This window comes from Lates calcarifer, linkage group LG2 (assembly GCF_001640805.2).
Source record: "Lates calcarifer isolate ASB-BC8 linkage group LG2, TLL_Latcal_v3, whole genome shotgun sequence".
NCBI lineage: Eukaryota > Metazoa > Chordata > Actinopteri > Centropomidae > Lates > Lates calcarifer.
In genome coordinates this window covers 26,608,245-26,624,957 of record NC_066834.1, presented here as the reverse complement: position 1 = coordinate 26,624,957, position 16,713 = coordinate 26,608,245, and the positions used below count along the sequence as shown (strand labels likewise).

The following is a 16,713-nucleotide window of genomic DNA, read 5'->3' as shown; positions in this document are numbered from 1 at the left end:
TTTTGTCACAGCAACAATGGCCTCATTTTGAACCTTCTCAATAACTATGGAGTTGCAAAATACTTCAGAGGAATAAATAAGGATCCATAACAAAAGAAGTGCCATACTGTCATTTATTGAGTTGCACTGACATGGTACAGAAAGAATCAGAGGCTCAGACTTTAGTTATGCATTTCATTAGAATAACATTCATGCCTGATAAAGTAACAGTTACAGAAACAGCTGAAAACATCATGTGGATGGCCTTCCAGGTAGTCTGCATCTGGTTCTCTACATGCAGCATGTATATGGATTTTAATGTTTTAATCCTTGTTCCACAGGTTTATAACATTACAGAAAAAAGGAAATAAATCATGTGCATTTTCTTAGTGTCTGACCAGAAATTTAATGCTTGAACCTAGCAACAACAGGGTTTAGATGTTTTTTTTTGCTTGTGCCAACTACAAACCCTCATATGGTCTTTCCTTTGTCAAAACATTAGTAAAAAATAAAGAAACACGTTGAACAGAGTTGTTGAAATGGTGCTTTTGGATTAACTCTAAGGCAGGCAACTTCTAGCTGCATTTTTGTAGGTGATAAGAAGAGTCACCTGTGCTGGAGTTGCTACAATTATGACCACAGGCAACTCATAACAATGGGCTATTTCTAACCATGTGGTGTATAAAACTGCATCCAGTAAACAAAAGAGAGAAGCTACAGGTATTGAAAATAAAGGAGGAATAAGATCTGTGACCTCAGTTCCTCTGGCAGTACATGGTGTAAAGACTGCACGGAGGCCAACTGTTCACTGACAGAAACTAATAAATTAAAACAAAATGTGCTTACAGAACTGCCATTTTGACATCATTTTGTCACAACACTGTGCAGAATTTGAGTGCAAGAGTCCTCAGATAAGGCCCAGGTGATGCTCTTTGCATTGCCTTAACTTTCATTTTTTAAAACCTTACACACTGCACATCTTAGATTTAAAACAGCAATGACAGTATGCCCAGTCACCTTTAACTTGTTTTTTCTATGCACTGATTTAGTCAAATCTACAGTTACACAACCTGTAACTGCTCCTCTTCCTTCTAATGATTTGAGGTTTGGTGTCATTTAAAACCATAATACACTAGTGACACTTATCCAGCATTTATGACCAACATCGGCATCAACACCATTTTTGTAATTATAGACTACTGTACCACTGACAGAGATTTTTGTGAGGTTTGAGTACCCATTCCTGCTAGAGAAAATGCTTTCCTAGAGAGTTGCCATGTGGATATCTTTATATTATAGTCTATATATAATGTTATTTAAATCATCTCAGTCTTTGAGCTTACAACAGCACATAAATGAACTTAGTACTAAAGTATAGATTAAAGGGAGATGCATTCCCCTTTGAAAGAAATATTTCATTCATTCATGCTGATTATAGAGTTTAAAGTGTACAGTGAGGATGATCATAGTCCCTCATGTTATCACTTCGATAAAATGTAAAAGGTATGTCCTACCCAGTCATGCTGCACACCAATATTTCCCAGGGTCAATCTGAATCCATTGTATTAATGAGCAAACACTAGAAAGGTACAAAAAGGCAACAAAAGCTACAGTGTTGCGCCTTTTTTCCTGAGAGCAAAGGGGCTCTGATCCAGGATCATTGGTCAGGTTATAGTACCAATGTCTTCACTGTGACTTAAGAGGCAAGCTGGTCTCAGATCAGCACCCCTTTTTTTAAGGATACACTGTGAATAGAGAATTATAGCTGGTTCCTTGTTAAACCCGTGGCCCTTTTGGTCAAAAAGCCTCATATGAAAAAAAAAAAACAAACAAAACACATACAAACACACAATATTAAACAATAAAACATGCAACATTTCTCCTGGTTCTTTAAAACAAGCAAAACATACTGTAAGACAAATTAATCAAACCACTGGTTATTCATTCAGGAATAATTCTTTGCATTTTCTTCTCCGTTGCTACAGAGTACCTGATACATGGTCAGTCAGATTTTTTTTTCACAGTTTAAACAAGAATCAAAGAAGCCAGAAGCTCTGTTGCTGAATTAAAATACATTGGCAGGCAATAAGTATTAATGCCCTCTGTAACAACTACTCATAACACAAATTAGTCATGAGCAACTGCTCTGGAGCAAAGCTATGCAGCCAAAACTGTTGCCATGTGGTCTGCTGATGGGTCCACAGAACACAGAGAATGACTTCAGACTTCCAAGGAGAGAAAAACCAGGCAAAAATTCACTTCACACAATGGACCTCATGTAGCTGTCACATGAAAGCTTTGTTTCTTCCAAAAGGCAGCCTTATAGGCAGTATTGAAGTTTCTTTTTCTGCTGACATGATTCTTTTTTTGAATAACAGTATGGGTGTCAAATGGGTTTAAAGATCTTCAACACAGAGAAACCAACATTTTCAAATGTAGTTCACTATCTCATTTTTTTAGATTCCAAAAATCCTAATTTGTCTGCTTTTAAGTCCAGGTCTGACAGAACGTAGGCTGCTGCAGATACAAAATGTGGTCATCCTCTGCCAGAATAGGTTGACGGTAGACATGAAAAAAGAGACTCTGCCTACGGAGAGGCAGGAAAAATGACAGAGTGGGAAACGAAAAACAGAGGTATGAGATGCATGCCATGCAGTTGTGATGGGTATTGTTGTTGCTTTTAGAGAGATTCCTCACTCCAGAGGCTCTCTCTTTAATCTTTTTGCTCCTTCAGCTACACCTTCTTTATTTCTGCTCCTCAATTTCTCGCTTGACTTCGGCTACATAATGGTGATCTTTCCCATGAGCCACCTCCATGATGGCCAATGCCTGGAAAAAGAAAAAAAAGATGTATTTTCATTTTTCCTCAAACCACAGAAACCCTCCCTTCCATGACAGTTGTGGATATATGATGTGGTTACATCCCAAAATAGCAATGCAGCGTAGGACACTTAACATTAATAGGAATATGCGGATCAAAGCTTGTACAAGAGCTTCGCTTGCCTGACATCTCACTTAGTTATTCTTATTATAGCTGCTACTCATCTTTAAATGTTCTTTTTTGAGCCCACAGTGTTTTCTACCTTACAGACTTTCAACTTGCCACTAATCAATATACCAATGGACCAGATGTCTGTAAATGATACCTTCTTCAGAGCCCTCACTCCCTGTGTCTTCTTCTCCAGCCCCAAATACAGACGTCCCAGTTTCAGATACATAGACGCCACATTCAGAGAGTAGGCTGGGTAGTGTACACTGCAGAGAGAATATCATTTATACATCAAGTTAAGCAGTGTGTGCAAGAGGAAACGAGATACAATCTATAATTAATGTTACATTTGGTTTTGTTTTAGTGCTACAAAGGTTCAAACCGTATCAAGCTGGGAGAGTACAACACTCAGAGATGATGTGGTAGATGTGGTGTTGCATACCACAGAAGGAAATGATGTTTAGCTTTATCACATTTGAGAATGCAGCAAAAGAACACAATATAACATGTGTGGTAGTATTGTGTATATATTGTTGGTAAGATAAAGAACATCTCATGGGAAACCTGAGACATTCTGTATTTGAAAATAAAATATTAATAGCATTATTCTGAGCTGCAAGGCACGGTTAAAACAAATGACCGGGGAATTAAAATCTCCTGTCTTAAAACAACTTTGTCTTGACAAACTTCATATCTGGGGAACTGTGTCTATTACTGAGTGAGATTAAATTCTACATGTTGGCCTGCCAACCCAATCAGCCACTGAACTTGTCTACAGGGCATTATAATCTGTCTGCAACTGTCTGACAAAGCTGTTGCTGTACAATGATTGATACTGATCCTTTGAGACTGCCTCCCTGCTGTCTGTCTCCCTTACAGAGTAATTTACCTATATGGCTGAACGATCTTCTCTCCATAGCTCATAGCTCCATCCCAGTCCTGCATATAGAGACAGACGCCCATGGCCTGATACATCATGTGCAGCATGTAGACGTTGGTGTCTGCAAATATAGCCCCCATTTTCTCCTGACTGAGCTCACACATTTCCAGCAGCTCACTGGGGGGTGCCAAAGAGTCAAGGAATAATCACAGAGAACGAAGCAAAAGAAGAGGAGGAGGGGAAGTGAAAGGCTGTCATTAATAAAGAGAGAAGACAAACAGGCAAAGATGTACAATTATAATCAGAAGAAGAGGATATTCTTGTAGTGTTTGGCTCTCCTGAACTCCTCGATGACATTTTTGGCATAACGGACCATAGATTGGATTTCCTCTGGCTCTGGTGGAGAACTCAGCTTCCTGATCTCCATTTTCGCCTTGTCCTATAGAGAGATAAAAAGAAACAGTTGTTCAGTAACATGTCCTACACAAGATACTCTAAAGCTTCAAGCAGGTAATGTAAAATGAACGACAGAATCTAAACAGATGTACAGTACTAATTCTGAACAGGTGTTTTAAGTTTTGTAGCTTCACAGTGGTGATGACACATGCCATGAACCTGCTCCATTTTCCAACAGATTGAAGATGCAGGCTGATGAGATACTTTCTAGTGTATTTCTCAAATTTACAAGTGAAAAGTATTGACCACTCTTACATTCTTTCAAAGAAGCGTTTCCAAAATCTGTCTGAAAATGCAATTTCAGAAAGACAAGTCAACAGTACCTTAGACTTGGTGGTGCACTCAGTACACTGGCATGTAAAGAAGTAGGAATCTAACAACCTCTCTTTCCTGTCCTCTGTTGGATACAGCAGGTCTATGTAACTGTTAAAGATCTATGGGGAGGGAGAGAGAGAGAGAGAGAGAGAGAGAGAGAGAGAGAGCATTCATAATCTTACCATAACGTCCCATATCAGATCATAATCAGATTATACTTTACTTGAAAAAAAACAGAGACCCAAACCCAGACACATAGTCCTGAAGATAACCTGATACCCCTCCCAAAACACTACAAAATGGACAGACAAGTCTCACCAATGCATTTAACAACACTAACATCCAAAACATGCTAGATACCTTCCTATGTAACCAATATCCAATAAACAAAGATAGCATAAATCTGGCCACAAAAGATTTGAATAATATATTTATGAAATTAGCAAAAGAGTCTAAAATGAAGAAACCAAACCACAAATCAAACAAAAAACAAGCAAAAGAGCAATGGTTTGGCTTTATACCCAAACATAGAACAACAGACCACATATTTACTCTCCATACCCTAATCAAAAAACACGTTCACCAAAAAAATAAAGGAAAAATATATACATGCTTTGTTGATTTCAGGAAAGCTTTTGATTCGATCTGGCATAACGGTCTTTTCTATCAGTTACTCCAAAATGGCACTGGAGGCAAAGTATATGACTTGATTAAATGTAAATATTCAGAAAATGAATGTGCTGTAAAAAACGGACAAAAAAGAACAGAATTTTTCAAACAACGTTGAGGGGTCCATCAAGGTTGCAACATATCCCCGACTCTCTTCAACATATACATTGACCAATTATCAAAACTACTTGAAAACTCTACAGCCCCAGGACTGGACTTAGATGTGTATGTATATATTTTATTTTGTTTTCTTGTTTTTTTTTGTTTTTTTTGATGTTTCTTATCTCATTCTTTATTATCATCTTATTGTATATAGTTATCATTGTTTTACTGATTTACTGATGTTCTAATGTACGTATGTCATTTTATGCTTTGGCAACATGTTTTATGTAAAACGTCATGCCAATAAAGCCAAAGAAAGGAAAGAAAGGAGAGAGAGAGAGAGAGAGAGAGAGAGAGAGAGAAAGGGAGAAAGAGAGTTTTTTTAAAAGATGGCCATTTTGCATTGATCAAAATAAACATCTGCATTTCTGTCATTGTATTTGGTCTCAAAATTACTTTTTACTAGATGAATCCTATGTTTTCCTACCTCCTCTCCAGGGTTTATGTCTTGAACAGCTCTGACCTCAGCCACTGTGCCTTTATAGGTCACTATGACATTGGGACTACAGCTGTGATTCATCAGTGCTACACTGGAAAAAAGAGAAGCACAAACAGTTAAAGAAATGACTGTGAAATCAGGGATAAAAGAGGGAATAAAAGCATTGCAATAAGCTGCTTTATAATGTTGGGACTACATAATAGTTCATGTACTTGCTACACTGACCACAAAAGGACAGAAAAAGACTAAAATAAAAGCCAGAAGCAGCTGGGGTCTAAACAAATTTAAAACGAAAGTGCGCCATAATTATATGAAATCAGATTATTGTTCTCTGAGCATGGATGTAAAGAGATTTCTTAATAAACCGTTTCTTTTCCAGTTTTACCAGTGCAGTAACTAGAATGATGACTGGATGTACTCTTAACGATGATCATGTGTTGATGTGTACTACTCACTCAGGAAAAACAGCTGATCCCAGATGGGAGAGTTCCTCATCCTCTATGGTGAAGCCATTACAGTTCACCTGGAGACACAAAGACAAACAGGAAAGAGAAGGAGGGACAGAGCAAGAGGGAGGGGAAGACACAAACAAACAGGTGAAGAGAGAGAGAGAACAGCAGGGTGAGTAACATGATAATACAACTTGCATCACCCTCTGCTCTACTGTGCTGCAACACACCCCTCCACTGAGGAGGAGGAGGATATCCGGTAGTGCAGATGAAATATATGCCAAAGAGGCTATTTCCACTGAGAGAAAAGGAATGGCAGTATGGACAGATGGAACAAATTAAGGAGCTAAATAGACAGAACCAGTGGTTTTGTGTGACACGGATCCTAGTTTCAACAACTACTTATAAATCTCCAGAGCGGGAAACTCAGAGACTGCCAGCGACTCTACTCGTTCACCTCTAAGGGTGTAGGGGAGGTCCAGGGCATTCAATCTACGGAAGCCTAGTGTACCTGCTCGTTCGATATTCTCTTTTCAAAGTCAATTCACAAACTTGAAAATATCAATAAATCAATCAATCAATGTTAAAAATGTGGTTTAAAAGTGGAAGTTGATTGAACATGTACTGTGGGCCCAGTATGTCATCTAATAATAGTCATTAGGATTATTAAAATAATTTATTTCAAAAGTCACATATGCACACTTTAATAGTATTTAAACAATGTCAATGTAATCTAGACATCAAATAAATTTAAATCAATCCACCAATTAATGGCAGAACCTCTGTCTGTCTGTCTGTGTTTGGATTTTATGACTGACTTCAAAATTCGTGGGTATATTGCTGAGGAAGCGAGGAAGTGCAGCATCGACTGTGAAGTGTTTTGAATGAGCAGCTCTTGAGAGAGCTTCTAACATCACAGTCAGCAACTCTACTCGTTCACCTCTGAGGGTGTGGGGGGGTGTGGGGGGTCCAGGGCATTCCATCTACACTTAATCTCATTGTCTGGGACTGACTCTGGGTTCCTGTAGCAACACAGCACCACCCCTCACTCTTGTTGCTCACAAAAGCAGTCAAGAAATAGGGAAGCAGCATTTGTACATTTAGAAATAATCAAACTCATTGATACATGCACAAACACAGTGGTAGTCAGATTTACTGCTACTACTGCAGAGAGATGACCCAGTATACTGTAGCAACAACTCATCCAAACCCACAACTAGGTGTTTAAAAAGAGACAATGCTAGGGCTATGTGAGACTTGGAAATGGATGGTTGATATTACAATCATAGTGAAGGTGAATTAAGTGCACCAGGAACACTGTTGTCTCCACAGTGATATGTGATTCTATAAAAACAACCAAACAAGACTCAAACATGCATGCGACTTCCTGCACTGTTCCTTCAGTGTTCCAGTGAAAGGTATTATATCCAAGTCTACCTGTGCAAAGAGCTCAGTGAGAGCCTGTTCATTGGGGAGGTCACTGATGTGTCTGGAGTAGAAGTGATGCAGCGCTGCAATGTCCGCCTGGTTCATCTCCTCCTTCTCACTGTCCATCTTATCTAAATCTGGAGAATGCAATGAAACACAGACAGAAAAAGATGACAAGAGACAAAAAATATAGAGAGGGGGGACAAGAAAGGAAAAAGAACGAAGACGAAAAGAGACAGAGAGTCAATAAAATGAGTCAGAACACTACAAAGAGACCACCTTGTATTTAGAAGGCTGTGTTTATTAGCTCTTGCTCTCCAAAAAGGAACATCCAAAAATTACTTTGAATAACTCCTTGAGAAAATGACGACCGGCCAAGTAAAAAAAACACGGCACATTGGTATCTATTAGCAATAATTAAGTTTGAATACTCACTGATAATGGGAATCACCGTGTTTAAAGGATGGTGTAAGTGACAAAAGATAAGAAATAAAACAAACAACAACCAAGTTGACTATTCATCTATTTTTATCAGTATGATGTTTGTTGTTGTTTGTTACCACTAATACAACCACAGCTCCGTAGAAGAACCACTCTGTGTTATTAAGTGTAGGATACACCACTGCTATAGGCCATGTGTCATTGTCAGTCACACACACACTGACACAGACTGGCAGCAGCTGGCCACTGATTTGCTTTGTGTGCATGAGAGACAGGTGTGAAGGTTAATTCTGTGACAATCCTCTGATGACACATCTGAGCCTTCAACAACAGTGCAGACTAAATGATAATACCAAATGGAGCAGAGAAAACACTTTGTGGGCACTGAGATGAGACACAGTCTTGGTTTTTTTGGCAAACACTCTGTTCTATCAACTCACAGTTTATTTAACTTGCCCAGGGGGCACATTGGCAGTAGTTGTAAAAGGAGGGGAGAGAACATGAAATTACAGCACCAAGAAGCTTGGGACTTGAGTCCCAGTGCTGCTGCAGACTTAGTGAAAGAAGGAGACAGAACCAGGACTGGAGGCTACAGCAGAGGATATTAATAGATATACTGCTACAACTGCAGAGACACAGGAAGAGCTCACACACACACACACACTGCACCATGTAAGTAAAAGTGTACCTATGTGTAACTAAACATACACATTCATGTATTCATACACACACACACATACTTACGGGCCTCAAACTCTCTGAGTAGTAGCAGTCTTTCTGAAGGGGTGCGCTCTGTTGTGACTTTCTGCAGCATCAAAGAAAAATAAGATCATTTTAGTCAAAAAACAGAATCTCCAAAATATAACAAAATAAAAAACAACCTAAATTTGCTTTTAATTATAGTGCTTTATTGCAGTATATGCTTTTTCAAAGTCATTAAAACATTAATATAACAATGCTGCAGCTTGCAAGAAGAACTGAATGATGGCAGTAAAATTTAAACACTGGGCAATGTTAAATTTACAAAACTACAGTTCAATACAATACAGTTATTTTTGTTTGAGGAGTGTGGCCAGTCTGAATATGTCACTCTTCCAAACTGACCCATATGTGCAATAAATAAAGAAAAAAAGACATGACACCAATGACATTTCTCATGCAAAAGTATACAAATGAAACTGAGATGAGTTAAGTCATTGCGTTGCTGTTCCAGTGGCTCACAGCTCATTTACTGCATAAAGTTATCATCAAGCAACAGCCACTTATTTTATTTGAATTTTTATCATTGTCTACAGGCTCTAAACTTTGGGTTGACTTCATAGTCAAATACTCCCGTGGCCCTGCTCAACTTTAAGTTATTATGCTTTCAGATACACACTGGTCATTTTGAGTTTTCCCAGCACCTGTCACAACATCATCATCATCGTAACATCACAGGTGTAACAAAAAAGAAACATCAGTGATAGCCAGTGAGACAACATAGCAACCAGACTTCATTTCAATGTACATTTACAGTTGTACATTTTGCCTTAGTTTTGTTTGCAGTATAACAAACATTAACTTAATGTTCAGATTGTGCTTTCTTTTATTTTAATGCATTTACAGTCTTGTACAGTTTTGATGATAAACTGAGAGGGATGATGTCTAACGTCTTTACCTGACTTCTCTTTACCTCAGTTATTCTGTGATATTGTCTCACTCTCAGTCTCACTCTCTCTTTGCTTGTTTCTCGCTTGCTGTTTATGTTAAACTCTTCGTGCACATATGTCCATGTTGTGGACAATTAAAAAGGACACATCTGAATACTGATTCTCCTACTTCTTATTACTTTACCTGTTTCATGATAATTCTGGCCACCAGTCTGACAGTCTCTGATGGACACCAGTTCTCTCCATAGGCACACATGGCTACACACTCAAGCTTGTGCATAGGCCAATCACCTCTCTTCATGAATACACAGAAACACACATAGATAAGAGATAAGCAAATGAATTAAGAATCACCAATATTATAACAAGTAACAGAGTAGCTGTATAATTACATAAATGATCACCCATTACAAACGCACCTCAGTGTCATCACACATTGCTCTCTTTCACACGCACTCTTCGCACAGGCACACACACACACACACACACAAAAACAACTCCTCAGTTTTACTGCAGTGCAGCAAGTGTGTTTTGTGCCATGAAACTAAAACTAGACAGAGGCAGAGGGAAGGCAGACTGAATCGTCATAGCAACAACAGTGCAAGAGCATGTGCTCTCTTACTGCCTGGAACTCTGCTGAAGTGGTTCTCAGTGTATGGTTCAAGGTGCCAAGGTGGGTCACAAGAACACAAAAATAAGTTGCTATAATTTCCTCTGTGGCGATTCTGTTGATGTAAAATGTTTACGTTCTGATACGATATGTATGGATGGACACCAAGTGCTCACACTGACAACGCAAAACAAGTCACCCGCCCAAGAATCAAATGGTTTGACATATACCTACACTCATTCTCTTTGTGCTTCTATTTGAAAACAGCAGGAATAAGACAGAAACAAACTAAGACTAAGACAGATCTTTGTAGGACACACATAAAAAAATGCACAAAAATGAACACAGAGGGTGCTCTTACCTGACAGTCCACATTGCAATAGTAGGCCTGCTTACATTTGCCACACTTGAAAAGATCTTCTCTCCTGTAATGACAGGAAGACACAACACATTAGTTTGCTACAACTGTGTTAAGGGAGACCAGTGTCAACACTTTATCAGCAGAATTCAATTCTATGTAAAATAACACAGTGTGCACTTTCATCTAATGAAATAACTTTACTTGACTCTTTTCAGTGGGTTGATGTTTGATTAAACTAAATCTTTAGTTCTTGCATATAAGACATTTAAACACTTGTACACTCATTGTTAATCAGATGGTGAGTGAGCTGGTCTTGCAGGTTTGTTTTATTGGGTTTTTTTATTTATTAAAGATCACTGTGTGCTTTAAAGATTTGATTAATCACAGAAAGAGCTGAACTAAGTGCATCTGACTGTATAGGATCAAATGTACACACACACACACACACACACACACACACACACACACACACACACACACACACCAGGCCTTCTCATCTCTTGGCTCCTCCTCTCTTGGGACACATGGACACCTAAATTTAGCACACTAACCTTTTACTGCTCTACAAACCTTTAACAGCAGCTTGGGTAGGAAGCGTGTGTGTATGAAAGTGTGTGGGTAAGAGTGTGAGACAGAGAGACTGGAGTTAATGTAACTCTGAAGGGTGTCACAGTGCATCAGATCTCAACTAGACAAGGAGGCAAGCTACAGGGCTAAACCTTAAAAAGGACCAGTGCGCTGCAATGAAACCTTCTTCAATGTTTTTAACACAGCATGCCCACACAGCGACACATGTCAGGACTCTCTGAATCACGTGGGCTTGCCTTTTCTAAACCCTCCACATCCTACACCCTTACTGGTGCAAGCATGGGCTGGAAATTATGTAACTATCTTCAGATAGTAAATTAGTGAAACTTTAAATCTGAGAATAATAGCGGCAGAACCTGAAATCATAAAGACTGTAGTTTTTTTACTAATGAACACCTGTAATGCTGTCAGCAGAAATGTCACATTATGATGTAAAGACAGGGCTGAAAATCAGTGAAATGCCCCTTTAACTATGCATATAGTCCGTAAGAATGAGTGGCATTTTAGGACTATGTACTAGCATAATAAAGGTTCATCAACACTACAGAGAAGCAGACTTTTTACACTTTATCTTTAAAAATAGCAGTAAAGTTGTTGTGCTCTGCTGTGCTACAAACAAATGCAGTGTTAAGTCAGGTGAGCTGCCTCACCGCACTGACCCATTTAAGTCTGCACCAGCTAGGTAGGTGTCCAGGGGTTTAACAGCTAACCTAGCTAGGTAATGAGGTTAGCCACCGCTGAACTGGACACACCACTCGCTCACTTTGCTCCGTTTTAAACTACGGTAATATGCTACCAGTTCGTAGCTAAGAGTCCCAAAGGTGTTTTTCAGCTGTTTCCGAGAGGTAAGATGTTACCTGGTGAAGCAGTGCTCACAGTGCGCTCCCCTCTCATTCACTGTCAACACGTAGGAGTAGGCAGGGCACGCGAACACCAGCTCCCCCACCGCGAAGTGCCTCACTGCCCGCAGGCCTCTACCTTTGTCCGGGCTCAGAAACCTCTCCGTCCCCTCTATGCCTTCGTTCTTCATGGTTTGTTCTGTTTACGGTTCTTCGATCAGATACCACAGAGCACCACCTGTGTCTGCCGAGTGCTCTAATCACCCTCTGTCTGACTCCCGTCTTCCTCTCCGGTGCTTTCTGTGTGTCCGGTGTGGCTCTCACCGCCCCCTGCTGGACAGGAGGCGTCATCGCAGGCATGTGAGCAAACGGCAACTAATAAGCGTCCATATCAAAAATAACATCTGACCTATGTCTTGAATCTATTTGTAACCCTCTACACACGCACAAAAAGACCTGTATATGGACAGTGTAATGTTTGTTGTTATCATTTGTTGTTTTTACATGTTGTTGCCAGTTTATTAGGTACGCCTTGTTAAAACTAATAGGAGTGTTGATTCAACTTTTTGGTTATTTTGGAGGCTGCACTTTGTGATACTGCTGGATTGTATTTCATTATACAGAGAGGTGATTCTATTATTTAGACTACTCTCCTTGTTATAAAAGGATTGGACAAAATAATATAAACACCTGTCAGTGTAATACAATACAATCAACACCAAAACAGTTTAAACAGAAAAATGAACATTGTCACTTTCATCAAAGTAGAGATTTACTGCAAAACTGTCGTACTAGACTGCATTAGTTTTAGCAAGGTGTTAATAAATAACTGGCACTGGAGTGTATTTGTCTTTATCTTACTCATATATCTATGAGTGTCTTTCTGTAAATATGTTCTCAGCACTGCGTGGAAATAGGCCACACTGAGAGCTACTTCACAAATTCCTTGTGTGTTTTAATATACATTGACAATAAAGTTGATTCTGATTAGTAGGAACTCTGGAAATATTTAAATTAGTTTTAAGAAAAGAAATCTTAATTATTACGCAGATGTATATGTCAAGATGCTCCAAGGTCTAATAAGATCATTTCATGGTTTAGGTTAGACTCCTAAATTCTAGTTCAGGAAATTCTTAATGCTACAGCAGAAAAGGATGTTTCAGAAAACAGTGTTTCTCCAACTTTGTGGCAACAGTCAAGCTCCAAAATCTTATGAAAAGTCTTTCCAGAAGATTGAAGGCAGCCTGGAGCATACTAATGCCCATGGTTTTTGAATGAGCTGTTCAACACTCACACATAGTGGTGTCCACATTCTTTTGTTTTCCATGTTGATAAATCACATGAGCACCAAATAATTCACTGCAGAGCCACATCTGTCTTTTCCAGTTGCACAAAATACAATTTGATTATAAAACTTGGAATTTCTGTGGACGATTAGAGGCAATTCAGTGTGACAGATATTGCAAACACAATATTTATACATTATGAATGTGTCACTTGGAGCCCACAGCATTAACCATATTGCTTTTGTCCTAGTAAACCATCTTACCCTGAGGAAATATTACCCATCTGCATTGTGCTGAAATGCGAGGCTCTTTGCAGTCTAGTTCAGGACAGAAAGCTGCCTCATAGCACAACATAAATCAGTGGGTTGTTGGGAGATCAGGCTGGGATCGCATTAGCAAATTTTGAGATCCAAACCAAAATAACAGAATTTGATAGATGGAAAACACTCCTTCATTGCATAATAATGCCTCAGAGTAGATGTAAAATTCATGTTTTTCACATCATCCATCCTGGGTGAGAACACAGCAGGAGGACATGGATGTTTTCACCCACTGCGGTTCAAGAGAAACATTAATATGCTTTGTATTGTGTATGTTTGTGTTGTTGCTATGGATTTATCAAGAACTTGCACTGTCTATCACTGAAGCAGATCAAAAACTCCACACAGATTAGTTTATATATATATAAATGCATTTATTTAAGTTAATCATTTTTCCTCATTCAAAGTTGAATTTCTGCAGTATCTATAAAACAGGGAACAGTTAGAAGCTCTGTACAGTCTGACAACAAAACTAGGAACCGCGGCTGAGTACACTGTGTATATATGTACATACTGTACACACACTGATGTAGGTATATACAAAAATATACACTTTTACACGTGTGACCCCTCATGCCATATCACCCACCTCGTAATTTTAACAACACTGTCAATCAGTGAAGCCACATTCCTCATAGAAAACACATTATTAATCCATCAGTTCATGTCCCTCCCTGCTGATTACTGTGTCATGTTTTTGTTATCTGTCATTACTGGTTGATGAGAGTTTTACAGTATATTGTCTTATGTGCATGTTAAGCCCCTCTTATGCCCTGGCTCACATATGCTCTTACAGTCACTGGTAGCAAAAAGATGGAGAAGCTTAAGCAGTCCTGAGCTGGATGTCTCAGCAGGGCTTTTCACATATCAGAGAGGGCTTCTCTTCTGTTAATCCTAAAGGGGATTTGAGGTGGGCTGAGAGGGGAAGATGTCCCTCTTTTAGGGACAAAATGTGACACAGCTCTTCTCCCTGTTTTTACAGAAAAGAGAGAAGACAAAGCTTGACCTTTATACCTCCTCTATGCTGTTGTTTTCCTCCAAAACACAGTGAACATGAATCTACTGGCTCAGAGGTGAAGATGCTCTTGTTCACTGACTGGTGTTCAGTCATACATCCCCTTTTAATGCAAATGAAGATGCTTTTCCTTTGATTTCCAAAGTGTATAACACACACACACACACACACACACACACACACACACACACACACACACACACACACACACACACACACACACTGGGCTGGCTCTGCCTCAACAGACATTTTACAGACATTAATGTTTAAATCCATTACACAGCTGGTGCTTGTCAAAAATTTACAGACATCAAATCAAGAGGCAGCCAAATTTATAGCCCCAATCCATTATAAAAACTGACACCAGATCAGCAGCTAAGAGCCGTTCTGCCCCCTGGTTTACCCTGCACTCTGAACTGAAACTCGAAACAAAGAACAATGAGATACACAACGTACTGTAGGCAAATGTGCGCCCAACACTTAACAAGCTCTCCGCGACTTATTCTGCATTTCCAAAGGCTTTCGCCCCTTTTCATTCTTCCTGGAAGAAACTTTGGCACATTGTGCTAAAGATGTAAACATTTAATAATCCAATCAAAATGAGGTGCTGGACTTTTACAGTCATTTTCCTCTGCGTATGACAGAAAAAAGTAAGATAAAATAAAATAGCAAACTGTTCTTCACAAGAATAAGATTTAAAAAGAAAAGGCTTATACAAAATATGTTAAGCAGACAGTATTGCCATGGTCACTCAGGTGTGTGCAGTTTGATTCTTGATTCTTCTGTTCTGAGGTGTGATTAGGCTCGTTTCCACTGAATAGCCGGGTTAGCTGAAATAACAGTTAATATAGAAAAAGAAAGAATCAAAGAAAAAGAAAATGAGAAAAAAAAATCAGAAACTCTAAGGTTGCGCATTTTGCATCAGAAGTTTACTATCTCCCATCCCTTTATCCCCCAGTTCTCTTATTGTTACCCACAAGAAATGTGGCAATAGAGGGCGCTATAGACCACTAAAACATCAGCATGCCACCCTCACGGACAAGTACAGCGGACTTGAGGTCTGTAACTACCCCTCAGTGAGCGGCATCAACATTTCATGACACACAATAACAATAATAATACGTGAGAAATGCTGTGTTCTCGCTGCATAGTTGGATGTCAGGATGATACCAGATTAAGAGGAGTAGTTCTAGACATGACCATTGAGACATATACATGAAAAGTAAAGGAATAACTATTAAAAATGATTCTACCTGCACCCAATTTATCCCCTGTCTTCTGACCTGCCCTTTAAATGCTCTTGATGATTTACACCCATCAGGCTCAAACAGCTGTTTGGGAATTATCTGAAAATGCATCATCTATAGCACTCCATGTGTGAAAGGATGGCACCATTCCTGCAACACATGTAAAATGAACTAAATTAACTGTGAGGGACTGTGTGTGCGTGCATGTGTGCGTGCATGTGTGTAGTACACCATGCAGAAGGCTATGGGGACACGATGTGAATCAGGAGGCTATCATCTTTACACACTTGCTCCACTGAAATGAAATTGCTCTTGTATCCTGCCTTTAGTGTCATGTACTCAGACTGCAGACACTGTTGAGATGCACACTTGAGAAAAATGAATAAAAAACAATTACTTGTGTAATGCAGTGTTAATTAAGACGCAACTGAAAATGTTTACATTTTCCAAACACAATGACAAAAAACACAAAACAAAACAAAACAAAGAAGAAAACTTTTCCAGTATTTAACACTTTAAATATGACTGAGACCCTAAACCAGATTTGGGCCCTTGAGTCTGGTCACCATGGCAACACAAAACTTTCCTCAC

General features: G+C 39.1%; 1 protein-coding gene across 1 annotated transcript; it reads right to left on the bottom strand.

Moving 5' to 3' along the window:
* Positions 1 to 99: 99 nt before the first annotated feature.
* Positions 100 to 12,564, bottom strand: smyd2a (SET and MYND domain containing 2a). The gene is made up of 12 exons (XM_018666812.2): positions 12,273 to 12,564; positions 10,828 to 10,891; positions 10,041 to 10,151; positions 8,952 to 9,012; positions 7,776 to 7,903; positions 6,345 to 6,412; positions 5,878 to 5,980; positions 4,628 to 4,738; positions 4,167 to 4,287; positions 3,858 to 4,032; positions 3,126 to 3,234; positions 100 to 2,808 (listed from the first exon to the last, which is right to left on the bottom strand). The coding sequence occupies exons 1-12, from the start codon at positions 12,443 to 12,445 to the stop codon at positions 2,725 to 2,727; spliced, it is 1,308 nt and encodes a 435-aa protein (XP_018522328.1). The 5' UTR covers positions 12,446 to 12,564; the 3' UTR covers positions 100 to 2,724.
* Between the last annotated feature and the right edge of the window lie 4,149 nt (positions 12,565 to 16,713).